Here is a 21205-nt window from a genome sequence, read left to right as displayed (position 1 = left end):
GGCCCTTTGAATAATGTGACCCAGTCAAATAACACCACAAACATGAAGTCACACTTCTATTGCCCAATAAACAGGATCTGTTCAAATTAACTACATCGCAGGTCCTGTCTGATCTGCTTCTCTTGGATAAAAAAATGGAGATAACCACTCAAACTCATGCTAAACTTCTCCTCTTCCATCTGAAAGCCTACACCTTGCCCAGACACTGCTCCTCTCTTCTCTGCACTTCTGCAAAGCAAAGAGCAATGCCTAACAGACCACATACTTCACTTATCTTGCCTCACACTGGTGACATGTTGCACTGCCACTAAATCATTAACAATCAGGTTCTAAGAGATCCGGCACAACCGTTTCTAAAAACTTCATGCTTCCCATGGCCTTTTGTCAACAGTCCATTGAGGTCGCTGCAAACCAGTTTCTCAGTTTTCTCCAGGATGACAGTGAAATTTCTGGGGTGGTGAGACAGCCTGTGGAAAACCAGGCCTAACCTAGCAAAGCTGAAATGTGACCAGTCCTTTTAACAGCAAAGCCTGTCCTTACATGCACATGCAGAACTCCTACTGCTGACAGTGGAGCCAAATAGACATGTAGCTGTCAGAAAGGAGATAAGAGATTTTCAGAGTAATCTCAGCCAGGATCCCAAGTCATGCTGAAATCTGCCCTAAGGTATCCTCAAAAAAGACCCAAAAAACAACCCAAAAAACAACCATAGACTGTGATCTGTGCTGTAAAAGAACTGCAGGGCCCATCAGTTCTCAGTCAGTAATAAAAAAGTTGAATTCCAGCCATATGAAATTGTTTTAAAGTGCCATGAGAATTAAACTCCCATTGGAAAGCCCTGGAGGAGGAGAACTCTGCTGAAGAGATCATTGTTTGAGTGAATCAATTCCCAGCCGTGTCATCCTAGCTATGGGATACCTCCTGGGCTATAACTGTTGCACGTCAAGTGCTTGGTTTATGTATTTCTCTAAGTGACACAGGAATGTGCACTTCAAAAGGTTGAAAAAAGCATGAAGGAAACACACTTACTGGTGGTTTGCTCTCCAGTCAAAGGTTTGCTCTCCCTGCCATGGCTCAGGGCAAATATCTTGAAGAGATAGGTTGTTCCTGGGATCAGGTCAACTACTTCAGCAAAAGAGCTCCTGGTGACAGGCAGTCTCTGGCCATGCTGGCCAGGGCGATTGACAGGGATCACTTCCACTCGATAGCCAGACACTTGGCTCTGTGGTGGGGTCCACATGATGGTGATCTTGATATCAGAAACCTCCACAAACTGCAGATCTCTGGGTGAAGGAACTTCATCTGAAAGCAGAGCAACACAACAGTGTTAGAGGGAGTCCTTAGCAACCAGCAGAAGAAGCTGTACGTGGAAAAAAAAAAAGTGAATTTTGACTGAAAAAAGGATAGCCCAAGAATATTTGCCAAACTAAAAATGTCATGGTAACCTTACTGTAAACATGTATATACGCATTCCCAGAAAATATTCGAGCAGACTACAATTCAATGTCACTACATAATTTTAAGTAGTTTATGCCTTCAGTCACAGAGGGTATCTTGCTGTCACAGAAAGAGAGCTGAAAGACCATATGTAATTTGCTATAGAACTTCAAGTATTTGCAGAACCAAAAGCTTGGGAAAAAAAATACTCCAGGGGCTGGAAACAAGGACATCCTTTTAAAATTAATAGAGAGGGTTTTCAAAACCCATGGCGTGTTCTGAATGTCTATAATTAACTTGAAATCCATCTTTTATAATTAAACAAGTACATGGGCTGATCTGGCCTTACTATAGTAAAGGACAAAATCCAGTTATCTCTGTGCTGGTCCACAGAACTGCACTCTTGAATTCCTACGTTCAAATTAAGTTTCTTCAGATTAGGACCGATATTGCCCTAAGGTTAACCAATGCACATTTTTGGAAGATACAAATGCCAAACCATAAAATCATTGAGCTGAGTTCATTCCTGGTAAATTCCCATTTGCAAACACGTGCTTGCAACTTGCAGGACCATCAAATTCCACTGCTACCACATCAGACCCCGATTCTTTCACTATCCTTTCTTTTGGTTTGGCTATTCAGCTCAATTGGATACTTAAAGAACCCTGAAACCAGCAGTTTTTTAAATTGTGGGTGTCTCAAGTTCAGATCATATGGTGTTATTTTGGCACACCAGTCAATGCTGAGCAATCACCCATCTGTACTTACTGCAATGAAAAATAATGGTTTGGACTGAAAGGGAGAGGGAGAACCAGGTGAATGATTTGGATTTGTGTTGTGATGTCTGAGTACATAATCTTAAGCATCTGCAGGCCAAGTACTGAGACAAAATGATTTACCAGGCTCTTAAGAAGATCTCTTAGCAGAATCCCCTTAAGACAACTTAGGAAACTCCGATCCATAGACACAGTGCAAGACTAACCTTTTAACCTGCCTGCAGTCTGATTCCTAGGAATTATCATGGAATCATAGAACAATTTTTTGTTGGAAGAGAACCTCAAGATCATAGAGTCCGACCATAACCTAACTCTGGCACTAAGCTACATCCCTAAGAACCTCATCTAATTACAACCCTCTTCATGCAGAGTGGTGGCTTGTCTGTGTCAATTAATAAGTGAGTATGGCTTTACTGTGACATGTACAATTAAAACCACAACAACAGCAGCAAAAATCCAGAATTGAGTCAATTTAAGGATTAGTTTAGCTAGAGCAATGTGAGCCTGCATTGTCATTTGGCTCTATGTACTAACAGAAAATTCAGTGACTGATCTCCAGAACCATTACCTGTGCGTGGGACACCAGTTGTTTCCTGTTGTATGAAGACAGGAGTACTCTCCTGATTTTCTTCCACTGCGTAGATGCTGATGTTATACTGAACACCTGGCATCAAGTCACTGAGTGTTACAGAGGTAGCAGTGTCAGGCAGGTTGAGCTCTGTGCTGCTGCCTTCCACGGAGGGTGTGTAGATAATCCTGTAGCCTGAAGCAGGAAAGAGATAAATATAGCCCTTAGCCACAAGCAGTAAGCCAGCACAAGGAATGCTAGAAATGAGAATTAAATTGATCTCCCCACTGAGGTTTCATAAAAATAGTCCTTAAATTCAGTGGGACGTGTGGCTTGCCTGGGCTCACATCCCATCTAAAGATCGCACACTCACAATGCCTTTCAAAGCATAATCTGAGCTGAATCAGAATATTTCTGAGTTTTGACATGTGGATTTAGGGTCTGTACAGTTCTCACACTTGTTATAGGATGGTCTGCATGGCAGATACAAAGATAAGATCATGGGGCTTGTTTTTATTTAACACAAATCCAGAAGGAATTGTTTTGCATCCAGCCTCCTGAACTGGCTGGTTCAGACAGTGAAACCAAGCAAATGCTAAACTGCCCATGTGCTTTCCAGCTGGCCTCTTGGACTGAGCAGAATTACACACTAGCCCTCTGTCTCAGAGTTAGACTTTGTTTTTTTTATCTAGATCTCAGATTCTACCAATAGTGCAAAATAGCTGCACTCCAATGAGACAAACCTGTGATCGGAGCCTGTGGCCTGCTCCAGCTAATGACAATTGATGTGTCATCTACACTTTCCACACTGTGAGCAGGAGGTGCATCAGGAGCTGTTTAAGGGAATAAACAGAGGAAGACAGCAAGCATGAGGATAAGATGGTAAGAAAAAAATATCGAGCAAACAATAAAAACAGCTTTCAAAGTGCAGCAACACCCATTCACACATACCTGTAGTCTGTGAGGTAGACAGAATCAGATTCTGCTCTCCTTCTTCAGAGATCTGGTAGACATTAACAATATACTTGCGACCAGGAAGCAAATCAGGGATGTTGACTGAAGTGGCTGTGCTTGGAAGATCTAAGGAAAACAGGAAAGAAAAAATTGCCTTAGTAATTATACCTTCTTGCTTTCTCTCCAAATGAAATAATTGAGACCTCTGTTCTAATCTTGGCTGAATCAGTGTCTTCCTGCAATTAAACAGCAGTAGTTCTGCACTGTGTCTTTAGTCCACATCAGACAAGTCGTGTGGAGAGCTGGGACAGGTCTCCACACTCAGCAAGGACAGCAAGGCAACGGGAGCAGCAGCCCACTGCACACTGCTGGCATTTAGCCATCTCAGCTGAGTACTCATTTCATACCCTGTTGTATTTGCAATTCAGAAATATATGGAAAATTTTTCACATGGATAGCTTATATGGAAAAACTGACTCATGAGTGGAGAAGAATGATATTATGAAGGCCGCTGAACCTCTCTCCCTGCTCCCTTCCCCCAGATGTCCACCTACGTGCCAGATGTAGGAAATTCCCCAAGAAGCAGCCCCTTACTGGCCAGACAGAAGCCAAGCAACTTAACGGGAACTGGGAACTGCTTTTCAATTTGTCTGTAAACCTCTGTCTGTAGACAGGTGAGCTCAGGAGCTGCTTCACAACACAGCTCAGCTGTCTGGGCAGCCAGCATGCAGACAAGAAAGGTGGTGACAGTGCTGGCAGTCCCAATCAAAGCCACTTCTGCTCATGACTACAAGCCTGTGAGTCCAGGGGAGCAACAGTCCAGGGAGAAGTATTAAGTCAGGGGATTACTGTTCTTTTTCTAACATTGTTCTTCTATTGCATTCATGTCCTAATAGCTATCACAAGCTCAAATCCTTGTGAAGTATTGGTATTGCCATTGTTAATACAGGAAGTTAGGAAAAAGAAGTTAAGCTGAAATTACGTGTGGTGACAGAGGTTCTACGGTAGATGTTGGAGATGTATGTTCAATTCCTAGGTCTGAGTCCAGTGCCCTTAACCAGCTTCCTGGCTCAGCTAAGTTGTCTCATTATCAAAGATGAACAAGATCTGATCTAAACAAAAGAACTGACAGAGCAGACTGGAACAGACATCCATGAGATGACAAATAGCCAAGAGGGGGCATTTGAGAAAGACTTCTCTCTGCCCATTCTGATGGAAGGACAAAGGTACAGCAAAGGAAGTTAGCCAGGTGGCAGGTTCAAAAACCAGATTTGGTTGTCTTCTCATCTGCACTGCTGCTCACTTCAGAATGCTGTGGAAGATAGTGAATTTACATGATTTCAAAAGGAAAAGAAGACTGGACAAATTAATATTCTTCCTTGGATGTGAACTTACAGCCACTGACGGAAAAAGGACAATGAGCTAACTGAGCTTTTAACCTGAGCTAGTTCTGCCACTCTCATATACTAATTGAATCAAAATGAAAGACTGTAAGATCCTCCCTATTTACGTTAGTTATACCGATTGGCACAGAAAACAGTGATGTAGTGTCAGCAATGCTTTGGTCTAGTAGACTCAAATATTGTCTCACCAAGATACTGCGGCTCATCACCCTCCTCGCTCAGCTCATACTCAACACGGAATCCAGAAACTGTGTCAGAAGCAGAAACCCAGGAGACAACAAAACTGTTGGCTGTGATTTCAGTAACTGACTCTGAAGTAGCAACCACGGGAGGAAGAAGAGTTGTCTCTCCTGAAACAGTGTTGCCTACAAGAGAGAAGAAAGAGGTTTAAATAACCATCGCTACTTTTATGTTAACTGGGATACACAAAACAAAGAATCAGGTGAAAGAGATCGGGTTTTTCTGGCTGTGCTGCTGTTCAACTTACTTGTCACTGCTGTGGTGCTGGTTGTGGTAAAATCAAAGCGGGTGACTTCTTTGTGTCCATATCGCTGAACACTGATGAGCTGTCCTTCATATACCACACCAGGCTTCAGGCCTGATATGGTGTAGGAGTTCTGGTAGCCGGGGATGGTGGCTTCTTTCCACTGCCTTCCAGAGTTTTTCTGCAATAACAAGGACACCCAAAGAGTGAGAGACTCCCTAGCCCGCAAGCAGGGCTATCTAGAGACCTGACCTGCTACACAGTTACCAAGCACTCTGATATTCAGACACAGGTGTGACTCAAATGGCTAATGCACAGAGTCAAGTCATAGGAGATGAGAAAGGTATGCCAGGAAGCAGGGCTAATGACATTTTTGGGTGATTAAGTTTTGCTGGGATTAACTGAAAAACAATCTAGCTTTGAACTTTTTCTTTTAAAAGGAGCATTCCTCATTCCTTCATCAAAAATCCGTGAAGGCAAGAATGGCTGAAAAATGCATATTTGAAGGCTCTTCACAATAACACTAAGCCATCATCTGAAAACAATATATAGAAAAGTTCTTCCCTCCTACCCTGCATTTGAACTCTATGGGAAGCTCCAAAATAATGCTCCATCCTCTGAGATTTGTACTCCAGCGCTTTAAAGCCCATTTCATTCAGGCCTTGATCCAAGATACACTGAAGTCAGTAAGACGACTTCAGTGCCTTTAATGGTTTTGGATCAGGGCCTTTATTGTTCTCTTAATAACAGGCAGCATCGAGGTACTGATGGTCTTAATCACTAACTGGTCTTTTGTGAAGCTGTACTCAGAGGAACTGCGACAACTCATCTAGGTTGGTTAAAACCGACCATTCCTCAAACATGAGTGAGCCAACAAGCAGTGGTTAACCAGCTTTGGTTTAGACTTTACAGAAGATGGGAGACGACTGTTTATTTAATCCTATGCTAGCTGTTTATATCTTCATATCCTACTCATTTTCACCTCCTCATTAACAGGATAAAATCTATCCCAGTTGTCTTTGGATATGCACATGGTACTAAGACAATGTTTCTTAGGATAAAGAAGCTTCTACAAGGATTGACATTAGTTAAAGTGAGGAAGATTACAAACTTGTCTGCTTACTGTGCTTGTGCTCTGGTTAATAAGATACTTCATGAACACAGTGACCAGTAAAGTTTGGGCAGAAAAACATCAAGTGTTTATACAGCACTGGCTGTCTTTGATCCTCAGAGTAACTGTTGACATCAACAGGACAAGGACAGTGAATTAGCAACTAAAGTTTGCTGAAATTGTGTCAGCTGCTTCTTTCAGACACCAGGAAAAAAAAAAAAAAAAGAAGCAAGCTAATTTTGATGAATGAATGATGAAGAATGTGGCACTCACGGGTCTCCAGCGCAAGATATACTTGGTGATGTGAGATCGTTCAGGAGCGTTCCACTGGATGGGATGTGAATTTGGTTGATTTGTACTCTCTGTGATGATCACCTGAACAGGCCCCGTTGACCCTGAAAAAAAAAAAAGAATTGCCATTTTTAACACACTAGTGATGCTTTTCTTCTGCCTTCATTGTGGAGTCAAAAAGCAAGAAAGTTGTGTGGCTCACATACTATTTCTATACATGGGAAATAAGTTATCGTCTTTCTATCCTTAATGCTTCATTGCTATTTAAAGAAGTGAGGAATTAAAATATATTCTGTCAGGGAGTTAACGTGCTGTTTGGGTTAATTTCCCATGAGTTCTCAATGAAACAGAACACCAGAGTGGTCTAGTATAGAAAAAGTCTGCAAAGCAAAGTCATATTGTTCAAACAGAAGGAGCTTCTCAGCAGCTAATTACTTTTGTCAATTAATGCCTTCTGCACTGGGAGCAGTGCAGATGAGAAATATCTGCCCAGTTCAGGTCTGATCTTGTGGCATGGTGAGGGCAAATTCCTGATTTGACATTGAATATGCCCTGCAAAGAGACACTAATCTTTCACTATTATACTACATTTCTTCATCAGTCAATTTGAAACACTGAATTTTCATGACTCTGTGGAGCACTCCACAGGCAGTGAGACAAGCCTTCTGCACACAGACCACACCAGAAGGGCTAGTGGAACTCTTGAGACAAATCAGACCCATAAACTCATGGAAATACAAGGTCAGCCATGCTCTAACTTTTGAGACCACTGATTACATCTAGCTAGATCAGGCTCAGGCATATTTTCTCCACAAAGCTCTCTAATAGAGAAGGAAAGCTTTCATGATCCCATGGTTCTCCTTTCAATCTCTCTCAGCCTTGCTTGGAAGGTTTCACTGAATGCTCAGCAGCACTGTCCTCAGGTTAGTTCTCAGAAAATCCCAAAGAGAAGCTGGAATCTGCAGGAAAGTGTCTCATTTCAGCCATTACATTACTTTCACCCTCCTCCCACTCCCAACATTTCTAATTATAATTTATTTGGACAACTGTCTGACATATATCTGCTCCATATTTAATGGGACTTCTAGGCAAACAAACCTGTGCCCACATGCAGGAAATTTCAAAGCTCACCTAACCCCAAACCTACATTCAGAAACATTAGATTTGGTTTATTTGCACATTTTCAGTCACTCTTGTGTCTACAGAAGCCCTGGTCTCCAGTCTGGAGGCATGCATATTTCACATAGCTCAGGGAGATGCTTGTTTAAGCAGTTTGACAGGAGTCACTGGGGCTCAAGCAAGCCCCATTAAAAAAACTCAGGAAAAAGAAGTCCTAAGGCAGCCTGCTTCCTGTTCTTGCCCTCCACAGTTTGCGGCCCCAAAGAAAGGCAAGTCTGTAGTTCTGTCTGCCAAGTGTCCTGCCTTGTCTCTGGCTCACTAACTGGATGGCCATGGACAGAAATGCAGCCAGTTCATTAACAACACTGCTGAGTATAGGTCAGGTTCAATAGGGAGCTGTCACCAAGACCTTCTATACAACATGTGTGAAGCAAGTCACAGAGAAGAGGTACCTTATTTACACGATGTATGTAGGTGCAACAGACTTCTAGGGGCTAATCCCCTTCTACAACAGGGGCATCTGTATTAAAAGCCTCTTTCTGAATGAGCCTCACGTTCCCTTTCTTATCTTGCAGGGCACTTACGGTACAAATGTATTGCAACTAGTGAGCGGACAAACTCTTCTTAACCTATCTTAATATAAAAGCAGAGAATCAACTCAGCACTGAAGCTGTTACATCCATTCCTCCACATTTATGCTCAGAGATGAATTGGGGAATCAATTACATGAGCATAGTCTTCTCCTAACAGGGAAGGCAAAACAACCTCACTATTTCATCTTATTCAGATTAATACACTGGCAGTTGCAACTTCAAACAGGGAAGTAGAGAGATTCCCCTTATCATGTTCTGTTCAGGGAACTGAAACAGAACAAGCCAACAAACAGGTATTGCCTGTCCCTATAATGATTTCCTGGAACTAACTGGGCAAACGAAAGCTCAAATATTTAAGTTATTCAGGGCACTGATCGGAAAAAATGCTTCATTCTGTGGAGGATTTTGCTTCTGTAGTAAGCAGGAAAGGAAATACTACACATTTAAGAGCTTTAAGCAAAAGAAACTGAAGGTCACAAATGTGATATTGCTAAATACCAAGAGGCAATGTAAACCCAAGATGTGTGAACTTACAGTGATTCTCAAAACTAACCCTGGCCTCAGGAAAAGCTGTTAAAAGTCTGGCCCTGTCTTTATAATCATGACACCTGTTTGTGTCTGCCAAGGGTGGTGGAGGAAATGGTTCTGTTTAAAAATGAACAATGTACAAAAACCTGAACAGGTAGAAAGATTGCTTTCCTCATGTCTTACTCAGCAGATGAGTTAGTTATCTGTTGGGTTTCTTACCAGGATAGGCCTGAAGAGGCTGGCAATGCCATTCTCCAATACCACGGCCATAGCAATAGCACTGGTATCTGACACCGTGGACGTACTTCTCCCACGAGTCTCCGATTTGGTAAAAGGTGCGGGTTTCTGAATCCTGGCACTGATCTAAAGGCACAAAAGAGACAGTTAACCACAGCATGTTACTGAAACTATAGCGAAAAATGTATGCTGAACACAGAAGAGCAAGTCACAAGAGAATTTTACATGAGGAAATGCAATAACAATGTTTATTTGCAAATATAGTTAGAGAAAGTGGCAAGAGAAATTGAATCTCAAATCAAGGTTCTCTATATATCAATGCATGTGTTAAGTTAGATACTATGTGACTAATTCAGCTGTGATGCATTTCTTAAGACACTGCTAAGTACAGGCCATCCACCTGGGGAGCTTCCCTGGGAGGTCAATGGGATGTTCCTTCAAGAAAGGATTTATTTTGGACTATCTATTGTGGAGCCCAATTCTGCTCCAGTCAACTAAGTTCTTCTCTCATCCGAAGCTAAACCATGCAGTTCTCAAGGAAATCAATGGCAGAACTCCTGCTGGCTTCAGCAGAATTCAGTCATACTTTACAAGTCCAAAGTCAACCATTAATTTTCAGCAGAGTCTTTCCAGATTCATCATTGTATAAACTGAAGGAGGACAGACCAAATCCTGAAGTCAGCACAGCTAGTGTGAATACAACACAGCACCAGTGCTTCAGTACACTTTCCAGTCTGACCTGTGCCTGTGTTTCTGTCTCAACAGAAATTTTCAGTGAGAACTAGCATTAGGCTTGCTTGGATAAACAGGAGCCTCATTTAGAGAGAGCCAACAAAATTAAACCGATTACACCTTTACAGATAGCTGAAATCATCCCCTCTCCTCTTGTTTCAAAGCAGTAATTTTCAGGAGCTATACAGTCCAAGTTCCTCCAGTAAACCTGTACAGATATTACTGTAAATAAAGCTGAACTTAACCACTAGTACTTTCTAATAGATTTTTTTGGCAATAGTTTGAAGTTCTCTTGGATTCAGTAATTGCAAACCAAACAGCCAGGTCTTATCTTCCAATCAAGGTTCACTAGGGAAGTGGGGGAGGCAGAAGAGATGAAATCTCATTCCTGCAGAGAACCACGATGGTTTTAGCTAACCTCCAGAGTGCTATTAACACGTGTTCTCATCCTGAGCTTTCTCTCTTTGCCAGAATGAAGGGCAGCCAAAAAAATCAATTTAGTCCAAGGTAAGTTAATATATGCTGGTGCTCTTTCCTCAGTTCTGTGAGAAGATCTAAAGATTTTAGGATAGAGAAAGGAGAGAAAACTGATCCTAGCATTAGTGCCTAGCTGCATATTGTTTAATCAGCACCCTGTCTGAAAGCCCTGCTTGCTAGGCTGACAGCTCAGGTACCAGAATTCAGCCAAATCAACCCTGCCTGGGGCTAACGTGCCCTATTACCACAACCTGCTACATTTTAAGAGGTACATTGCCACAATCCATTACTACTGCACCATCATTGAGTTCTTCTGTGGCATGTCTGCTAACCCAGGCTTATCTCCTTAAAACTAGGAATGCCGTTTTACTTACCCTCCACCAAATCCAGTGTTACTTCTACTTTTGCAGTTGTGCAATTCAGGGCAGAAAGTGGGCAAAGACTGCGCCCAAATTCACACACCAGTTTCACCATACCATAACCAGCCTCTACACAGCCACAGATTGTGTTTGGCAAGAGGGAACAGCTGGTGACTTACCAACAGGATCACATTTCCATCTCCCCCGGCCCTGGCCAAAGCATGTGCAGTTCAGCATGTGCCCCTCATCATGACGCTTGTGGAAGGTCTGGTTCACATCATAGGTGATACCGTCCACAATGCACTGGTCTGTTTGAGAAAGAGCAGAGACAGTTTGTCAGCAATAGCTCTAAGCATTAAGACAAAATCCTTCTGCTTGGCACATCATTCTCTCCTCTTGATCAGCTCACCATGACTGACCATGACAAGCTCTGTTCACGCAGAAGGGAGCCCTCATGATATCTGTGATCATCACAGATCAGTGCTGCACACACACCACTGCTCCTGGGTTTGTTTATCAGCAATGTACAAATAAGCAACACTTGCAGAAAACACATCTGTAGGATGCAGACCAAAGTACTGTATGTACAGAACTGCCTGGTTGTTCCTTTTAAGAGATTCCATGTGTGAGAGAAAATCGAAACCAGCATGCTAACTCTCTGACTTCCTCTGATGAAGGTCTAGACTGAAACACCTCAGTGAGTGCTGTCTGAAATCATTAGAACTAAACAAGGAGAAAAGGGCTACTCCAAATTCATACGGATACCCCCAGAAGGTATAAACATCCTCATGATGTTATTCTGCTGGGTATCTCTGAAGACAGAACCAGGTCTATTACACACCCAAGGTGCTACTGGTGCCTACTAATCTACAACTCCCTCAAAACACAATAACCGGAGCCCATGCTTAAGTACAATAGTATCAGTCTATCAGGTTCAATGCCGACACATTGACCTGCGATCTGGCCCAGAATTCCTAACACCAGTCTAATCACAGCGAGAAGCAGAAAGACAAAACAAACAGGAAAACCACCCCAGAAGCATGTTGTTTTGTTAACTGGGACCCAAGAGACCCAAGTTCAGTCCCACAGTCAATCACAGACCATCTGTCCTCGGGGAAGTGACTCAGTTAATCCCAGGCCTTCATTTCTCATCATACTTTCCCACACCACGGGCACAGCAACAGGATAAACCAAGCAGTACAAAAACCCTCCCATGAGTGCTCAAGGCCTTCTCTGGCTAATATGTTGAAACAGCTCTACTTAGATAACCTTTGCCTTTTGGAAAAGCAAATTACGTCTGCCCCCCTCATCAAGAAAGACCACTTTAACACCAGAATGAAACTGCAGAGAGAACTAGCTGTGTACGTGGAAAAAAGGAGTTTCACAGACCAGAACTGTTACCAGTGTATTTCTCACTGTTCTGAAGGAAAGACATTAAAAAAAAAAACTCTCCAAAGCCCTTGAGTGAGCCTTTCCCTATAAATTATATCCCATTTCAGCAGTGGTGTTAAGAGTCCTTTCTTGGCTGCTTGACAGCAACCCCCCTGCCTTTTCCAGACATGAAGCCAATGCTGTGAGCTAGCTGTAGGATGATCAAATGTCTGTGCTTTTAAGTCTTCTTTTTTTGGTATTGCTTAAGCACTTCTCCACTTGGACCACTCATATAAATAAGTAAATAAATAAGATTAATCCCAGTGCTGTCCTGCCAACTTTTCATATAGATTAGCCAGCAAAGGGCTAATCCAGCACAGAGGAATTGAAAATTTCACTGAGAACAATAAAACAGGATGGCTCTGCATTTAAACTTCAGACTAGTCTGGGTTTTTGTCTGTTCTTGAGGGAGGGAGGTGCCTCTGCTGAGCTCACTGTAAAGTCACAGTGGTGCTGATCCTAAATGTAGACAAAACAAGATAGAGATACATCCTGATTAAGCTCAAGTTTTGCCCCTGCTTGCTAGCCTGCAAAGGCTGAAATAGTACTTTTCCAGCATGTAAACAAGACAGAACTTCATGTAGTCCCTCTGATTCCCTGTCTACTCCAAAGAAAATCTTGATGATATACAGTTCTTGAGCCTGGGCTCAAAGCCACTCACAATGGTGGAAAAGAAAACCAATTTCTCCCACCCCTCAAACACTTAGGCTGAAGTGGTGACATCAATGCAAAAATCAGTACCTCTGAGCTGGGAATAGGCAACACAAGTCCATTCTCCACGGCCATTTCCTGCGCAAGTACATCTCATCATATGGCCCAGGTCATGTTGTTTATCCCACTCATCTCCAACACGGTACATAACACCATCATTGGTTGTGCAGATTTCTTCATGGGCTGATTGAGAAGAAAGCAAGCGGATACTTTATGTGGTCAGAATTAGCAAGGTCTTGGGGGCTTAGACCATCTGCAATGCCCCTTCATACTGTATAGTGGTTTCTGCATCTTAATAAGGAAGCTTTAGGCACCCACTCAATTTCAAATAGCATTTTTACTGGGTGATTACATTCTCCAAGTGCAGATTCCTAGTAGGTGTTCATTCATTTTAATTCTCATTTGAAAGCTACTAGAAATAGCTTCTGTACAATGTCCAAGGGGTGCAGTTTGAGTCAGTTCATGTTACATACATGTCCTTATAAGAACACAGCCATTTGAAGGCCTGTGTGTGCCACAAGCTGTTTAAGGGCTCAGATGCTACATTGCCATTAGTTACCAAAGGCCTTTCATTAAAGAACTGATAGTGACATTCCCTCCCACATGTCCCCTCCTGACATCATGGAGACATGCATGGGTTGTAGGAAGGGACCGCAATATTGATTTGGACATTACTGCCCTTTTCAGGGTAACACATCAGTATTATAAATACAGACTTATTCCTAATCACAGGTTGGGCAAGAAGTAATGAGCCAGGAGGGAGAAGCTTTGGCAGGTGTAAGATAAAAGCCTCACTTGCTACAAAGCACTGAAGTCCAATGCTCTCTGATGGATCTACACCAGTTTGCACCAGCTGAGAAGCATACCTACCAACATGTTGTAGCAAAGGAGTAACCAAAATTGCCTTCTCCTGGCATTGCCTAAGTCTCTGGTAGAGGTGATCAGTGGGGAAAAAAGGACAAGACAAAACTTCAGAAATGCCTTAAAGGGTATTGGGCTAGGATGTGGCTCATTGAAAGTTAATAATTAACCAATGACAGACAGCTCTTTACTTTCCAGCTCGATGAACCACTTATAGGTATTCCATAATCCCTTCATGATTCTCAGCCTTACCAGCCATAGGGCAGAAACCAAATTTCTGGTCAGCATCATAGTTTGCAGTGGTTCCACACCACCTCATGTTGTCCCTCCGTCCCTCAGAAGTACAGTCAGTGTAGTTGCGGTTGTTGTACAGGAAGGGGAAGTGGCACAGAGCACCATTGGAATTGCCACCACGTGTCTGGACCAAAACTGTACAAAAGTGAAAAGAAAACAGAAGCAAATCAAGCCTGTTCTCTCCCTTAGCATGCAGGGAAAAGCTTGAAAAAAACAAAACAAAACAAAAAACACTTCCACTATTTTTTTCCCCATGAGTATACTGTATATTATCAATGGGTCTCTTTTCTTGGCTTTAATTATTTCAGATCTGGAAACATAAGCCTTGCATTGGATCAGTTCAGTTCAAACACTGTTTTAAAGAGAGTTATGGAGCCAGCCATGGGAATTCCTGAGGAACAGGGAAAACCAAAGCTTACTGTGTTTGGAAAGTGGCTTTGCAGACTTTTTGTGTCAAGGCCCAGGGAATCAAACTTCCAGTTCTTAGCATACCCGTATTATCTCACTAAGGCTATTACCCAGTTGTGCCCTTTGGCTTAAAGTAAAGCCGCAGTCCTCAGGAAAGGATTACAACTCAGTTATGTACAAGAGAACAAGTCAAAATCTCTCTGCAGGTTGGAAGTTTCATGTTTTGCAAGCAGGAGCAGAAAGAGGGCTGTAATCTACCTGAACCACTCGCCTCTTGAGCAACTCTGCATTACAAAAAATGGAGAACAAGAAGCTATTTGTTGAGGTTTTTCTACACTGATTTTTCTCTTTCCCAACGGTATATCACAAGAAGCCTCGCTAAAACAAGGATGTGTGTGAGGACAAAGACGGGAGTATTTTTGGTTTGGGTTTTTGTGCTTGTGTGGGTTTTTTTGTTTGTTTTTGTTTTAGAAAACAAAGACTACTGTATGTGCTGCAGAGAAAAGCTTGACTTTTATCAGAAAAAAACAACTGAAGTAGAACTGAGTTAAAAAAGATAATTATGGAGCGTAAGAAACAGTATTTTCATATGGGAATGCAAAAAAATTCTCTCCAAGGCCACATCCCAGAGAAGCTGCCCAGATACTGTTAGATGTCTGATGGGCTTCCCAGGAAGGGCAACCACAGGTAGATCTGTGCTGTGAAGGGAATGCTGATCACCCACAGACAAGAGGGAATGCTGCTGCATTAGTCATGCACCAGCTCTTGATTAGTGATCACAAATCACATTAAAATCACTGCTATATATGGCAACCTGGCTAGACAGTCAGGACGGAATGACAGAGGACTGCACAAACTGTACTCCATGGATATCCTCTTCTTCACAGCCTAATATGGGCACTGGTATGCCAGTTCAGCCAAGAAAAGCCGAAGTCCAAGTATCCTCTCAGCCATGGTACCCTCACTAGGTACTCCCAATTCTAAGGTCAGCTCAGAAGAGAGAGAATAAGACTCACAAGGGTACATCTGTATCACCCTGAGCACCCTCCAAAGATGCCAAGAGCACAAAAGTGCTCTGATGCCAGGCAGTCCTCCATTGACAGGACTGCCTTGCTGCTGAGGCATGCCTGGAGTCCCTCCCGACTGCCCGAATTGTTCAGGTAGCCTGTCCCTATGTTCTTTGCTCCTTCTTCCATCTGTACACAAGGGTCACATGCACGTGAAGGTCCTTTGAGAAGAACTTACCATTCTGCTCGGTACAGAAGGAGTATCTCCTGTCCTGCTCAAAGTTGGAAGTGGTGCTGCACCAGAGGTGCCCATCTGTGCGGCCTTCGGTGGTACAGGAATAGAAAGTCCTTCCATCGTAGGTGAAAGGCAGAACACAGGCTTCTCCATCAGAATTGCCACCATATGTTTGGGTCACAGCTTTAAAACAAGCAAATCACAGAATTAGACTCTGGCTTAAAGCAATCACTAAATCTTGGGCCTCTAAACCAGCAATAGCCCCTCTGGGCCAAGTCACTGGCTGCTGCAAACCCACACTAACTGCCATGGACCTTGGCCAACACAACCAAGAGACAACTGAGCCTCACAGCTGTGTCATTCTTTTACATTCTTTTCCAAACATATATTATTGCAGCTTGATTTGAATAAAGTTATTAATGCTGCTTCCCAAGGACTCTGTTTTCCCTCAGTAGGTTATATATAGCTCACTGGGAAATGTTTCTACCCTACAGAACCAGGCTTCGAATAACCAAAACAACTATTTCTTCAACCCTTGCACCTTTTCTCCAGTATGTCTTCTTCAGAAGACATTTCTAACACACACACAAAAAAGGAATTCTACTTTGAAATCAAACCATGGGGCAGTCCCAAAGATCTCACTGGACTGAACAGACACTAAAACACAAACCCATACCTGTTTCCCGGCAGCTGACTCCATTGCCCAGGCAAGTACACAGCATCTGCTGGCTGCCCTGTGTCTTGAGCCACTGCATACCCACAGAGTACACCACTCCATTATCCGTTATGCACTGGCCATACGGCTGAGGCTGTGGCTGTTGTGGCTGGGGTTGGTACAACGCAGTCTGCACATTCGTGAAGCTCGGAGAGCCAGATCCTGCAGCAGAGCACAGGAGAGAAGTGAGAGGTTACATGCAAAGCTAAAGAACAGTTCTGGTAACAATAGCCCCTGGTTTCTACCACTGTAGAGTAGCTTGAGCATAAACTTTTCACAGGAGTTGCTTAAAAACATGTTTTGGAAAAAAAAAAAAAAAAAAAATCATTGAAGGAAATCTAGAATAGGAAAGTCAAAATCAGTAATAAGACTAAAAACTTACCAAGGAAGTAGGGAGATAAGGCAAAAAGGATTAATTTTGAATTTTTCATTGAAAAAGAAAAATAAACCACAAATGTATTTATTTACTCTGGAATTTTTAAACTTTGAATCATAGGTTTTGGCCCATTATCATTTGGAATAATATTGAGAGACAAAGAAGCTTGTTGTCTACATTATGGAAATTTTTGCTAATGATAGACACAGGAATATCCACAAATTCAGCTCTGCTGAAATAGGGGAAATAATAATAATAGAAACAAAATACTGGCACCCTTGAAGCTCTGTGCATTTTCATGTTTAGACCTTCTGAAAGTATGAAGTTAATCTGCTGCTAACAAACAGTTAAAGGTCATTTAGCAAGAAAAATTTAGTGTGGATACTGTAAGAAAACAGAGAATTTTTACATTGCACTTGCCAACAGGAAACCTAAACCCTTAAAAAGGCAAAAAAGAGTTTAGAAGCCGAAGACTTTAACAAACCTCGGGCAAAAAATATATGCTACCTATAAACTAGGTAATATTTCATATCAAAATTACAAACTCCCTAATGTACATGTATTAAATAGCATTGTATGTGTTCCTTGACATTTCTGGTTTTTAAAGCTCAACCATTAGTAGGTGTATTTATCTTGTCAAAGAAACCAGATGGTCTCAGTGGAGTTTAAATTAAGGACATTTCAAGAAAGTTACCCTGAGGCAAATACATAAAGTTCAAATATTAACTTGAAGTGCCATGCTTCCAAGACAAAGCTAGTAGATAGTTCCTGTGGATGCACAGCCCTAGATGTGATTTACTGCGCTGTGATTGTGCAGGCAATCACACCTGTATGTGCAAGCCCTGTTTGTGTGCGGAAACAAGGTATAAATTAATCTTATCTATACATGCACAAACAAGCAGCATCTCCTGAACTCTGACCCTCTTTGTTGACAACCTTTCCCTGACAAGACTCCTAAATACCTAAATTAGGATGGCACAATTCAGCACCAAGTCCTCACATTCAAAATGTGCCACTCCTTGTCCCTTTCCCTACCTTACACACTTACCAGTGCTGGTCGTATGCAGAGACGTGTGTCTTTCACATTTCCATTCACCTCTGCCGTTACCAGTACAGACACACTGAAGCAAGTTTCCACGGTTGTCCTTCTTGCTCCAGGTGTCTCCAATTCTGTAGGAATTCTTGGTGTCATGGTCATTGCACCTATCTGAATAAGGAACATGACTGTTAGCTAGTTCTGCATTAGATGGCTTCACCATGCAGTTTATAGTACTGAACCACCAACACTATCAAACGAGCTGATAGTTTAAAGCCTTTATTGAAAGCCCACCTCATTTTCTGCAGCCCACAAGTCCTATATGCACTAAAGCCTGCGTCAAACTGCATGGGCTGAGATAATCTCAAAATCTGAAAATGCTTTGGTCTAAGGGAAAATTCCCATTTATTTCCAGAACCATAACTTTACTTTGTAGCCATTGTCAAAATTACCATAATAACATTCCTAGTGTGAACATGGTAAGCTGTGTTCAAAATCAACGTGAAAAAGCACATTCCGTATTGAAAACATTCCTGCTAGTTTCTTTTAAAGTTATTTCTTTTAAGTGGAATTCTTTGGAGTGGTATCATTTCATACTATACACAGGGCACAGTTCAAGTTTGGGGCTCTCCATCACCTGAAAGAAACTAAAACCTATTTGAGGGCAATATGATAAATTCAATTTCTTCCAAAAGAAGTGTGCATGAAGCTTCAGTAAAATTAATATAAACTGCTCATGTCGTACGAGGGATATTAGACTTTCTAAATCTCCCTGTTGTCTTTAATAACCCCCAGCCCCTGATGAATTGAGCAAATGGGTTCAAAGGACAGCATAACAAACTACTTTTGTCTGGGTGCCAGATCCACATGGATTAACTAGTTCTTCTTCCATTACAACATTTTACCTTCTCATTCAAGGGCAACTTGATACAGTGGCTCAAATATAATAATGGATCAATGAACATGGATTTATGAAGAACTGTGGAAGGACATATGCATCACACCAGACTGCCACTGAAAAAACACACTAGATAGAATATCTATATTGAAAACACGTTACTAATTCACAGAAGTGAAAGTGAACAAAACTTTGAGTATTTGCCAGAAGAGTGGTAAATTTGCAATGTATTCATAATGTAATTTGGCATATGTGAAAAAAACGCCACTGTCTTATGGACACTCAGATCCTCAAGTTAGACAATGAAAAGCTGAAATAACCCCCAAGAAATCAGCTGTGATTCTGGAAAATGCTGACCATAGAAGATATATAACAGCAGCACACACTGAAGTATAATGCCACTTTGTGGGCTACAGCTATCATTTTACATACATAAATTTGAATTTCTCTATTTGATTACATTTGGAAAACACAATGAAAAATGAACAGATCATTATATTGCAAATTCCCCTATGAAACCATAGCGCAGACCTGAGTTAAGGAAGGAAAGATACTGCCAAATCATTTTTATTAGTAATAATAACTCCTCCAAAATTCACAAACAACACATTCTGTTTTATTCATTCCTATCTAACAGCTAATGATTTTTCCCCATGTGTTTTTAACAGACTTCATATTGTCAAGGCTGGTTTCATTTTTATAGCTTATTTCTTGATGGAGTCTCTCCAGATATTCAGTTTTAGGCCAACCCTCCTTAGTGGTTTAGTTCTTTACAGGTCTGCTGTTTATATCAGCAGAAAGCCATTATCTGTGTGCCCCAAGGCAACTGCATATGAAGCAATTTAAAGGCTACAGAAGAGTTTCTCAAACCTTGCATAACAAAGGTGTAAGGTACAAAGTTAAATTTTCTTGAGGGAACTGGTGTAAACTGTGATAGCTCCAAAACAGAGCTTGCTCCTAACAAAATTGGAGCAGAAGGTAGATAAACAAGTGAGATTCTGGATTTTAAAAGCCCTGTTTGCTTTGCAAATACGAATAAAATTGAATATTTATGGCAATGTCCTCCAATGATGTAAAAACTAAAAAGTCACCTGTGCTGGTAAAGCATGTTTGCACTGAAGAAAAAATGGCGGGATGACAAGTGAGATGGGAGAGCAGATAAAACAACCCCTGTTTTAGCTAATATATGTTAAACAGTAATAAAGAGAAAAAATAAGAAGACATTTTAATCTGACAGATCCTGCTGTTGGAGCAGGTAACTATTTCTCTTTAAAAGCACCTAATTGTTCCTCAGGCTACTTTAAAAAAACAGCAGAGACATTCAGCCACTCTCCACCATTTTGCAGACCAAGCAATTCTCTCCGGCTTCCTGGGGGAGGATGTGCAACTGTGACTCAGCTGGCCTGTGGATTTCTTAAATCTTTCTCTCTAGAGCAGGTTAAAACCCCAAACAAACCAGTCATTCTGTCACCAACTCTCTGGTGTGACTCCAGATCGCAAATGGCAGCCGGGACGCACAAATGCTCCCTTCTCACCCCAGAGGGGTCTGTTTCCTGCCCCTTCTCAGGAGATGCCCAACCCTCTAACAAGGGCAGAAAAAGAAATACCTCTTCTGATGCAAGAAAGGTTTGAGAAATAAATAAGATAAATAAAACGTAGCAGCTGGCAGGTGCCAGGCCAGCGCTTACTTCTGGAGGTGCAGGTGATGCGGCCGCTGCCCTCGCCCAGGCAGGTGCAGTCCACCATCATCCAGCCCTGGTACGGCTTCTCCCAGGTCTCGCCGACCACGTAGGACGTCCCGGCCGTGTTGTCGTAGCACCGTTCAGCTGTGGAAAGGAAGGAAGGGGATGAGCATCTGCCCCAGGCCACCCCACACGGGATCGCCTCAGAGAAGATGAGAACATGTCCATGCGCCCTGACTGAAACAGGGAAGGAGTCGCCACCTACCCACGGGCTTGCAGGTCCACTCGCCCTTCCCGTTGCCCAGGCACACGCATTCCAGCATGTAGCCGCCCGTCTCGTGGGGCCGGCGCCAGGTATCGCCGATCTTGTAGGACTGGCCGCCCTCATGGCAGCGATCTGAAGCAGGAGAGAGAAGAGTTGAGAGGCCACACTGGGAACAGCACCATGGGGACAAGGTAAGGGCCACCTGGATGGGGTGAAG

The 21205-nt window shown here is 42.4% G+C and overlaps 1 protein-coding gene across 4 annotated transcripts in view; it reads right to left on the bottom strand.

The window, feature by feature from the left end:
* FN1 (fibronectin 1) overlaps positions 1-21205 on the bottom strand; it is a 53779-nt gene that overhangs the window by 28714 nt on the left and 3860 nt on the right. For all 4 annotated transcript variants that reach the window (XM_082055520.1, XM_082055521.1, XM_082055522.1 and 1 more), the window contains exons 4-19: positions 20989-21120; positions 20730-20867; positions 18156-18314; positions 16693-16893; positions 16020-16199; positions 14325-14501; positions 13242-13394; positions 11249-11377; positions 9484-9627; positions 7007-7128; positions 5626-5803; positions 5327-5503; positions 3733-3861; positions 3525-3614; positions 2782-2976; positions 1030-1302 (exon numbers count right to left, since the gene is read on the bottom strand). In XM_082055520.1, the coding sequence (XP_081911646.1) occupies positions 1030-1302; positions 2782-2976; positions 3525-3614; positions 3733-3861; positions 5327-5503; positions 5626-5803; positions 7007-7128; positions 9484-9627; positions 11249-11377; positions 13242-13394; positions 14325-14501; positions 16020-16199; positions 16693-16893; positions 18156-18314; positions 20730-20867; positions 20989-21120 (2577 nt within the window). The remainder of the gene's footprint in view (positions 1-1029; positions 1303-2781; positions 2977-3524; positions 3615-3732; positions 3862-5326; positions 5504-5625; positions 5804-7006; positions 7129-9483; positions 9628-11248; positions 11378-13241; positions 13395-14324; positions 14502-16019; positions 16200-16692; positions 16894-18155; positions 18315-20729; positions 20868-20988; positions 21121-21205) is intronic.

The sequence above is a fragment of the Streptopelia decaocto genome (genome assembly GCF_964273445.1).
Source record: "Streptopelia decaocto genome assembly, chromosome: 6".
Taxonomy (NCBI): domain Eukaryota; kingdom Metazoa; phylum Chordata; class Aves; order Columbiformes; family Columbidae; genus Streptopelia; species Streptopelia decaocto.
Note: the sequence above shows the minus strand (reverse complement) of the source record. Positions and strands in the feature narration are given on the sequence as shown.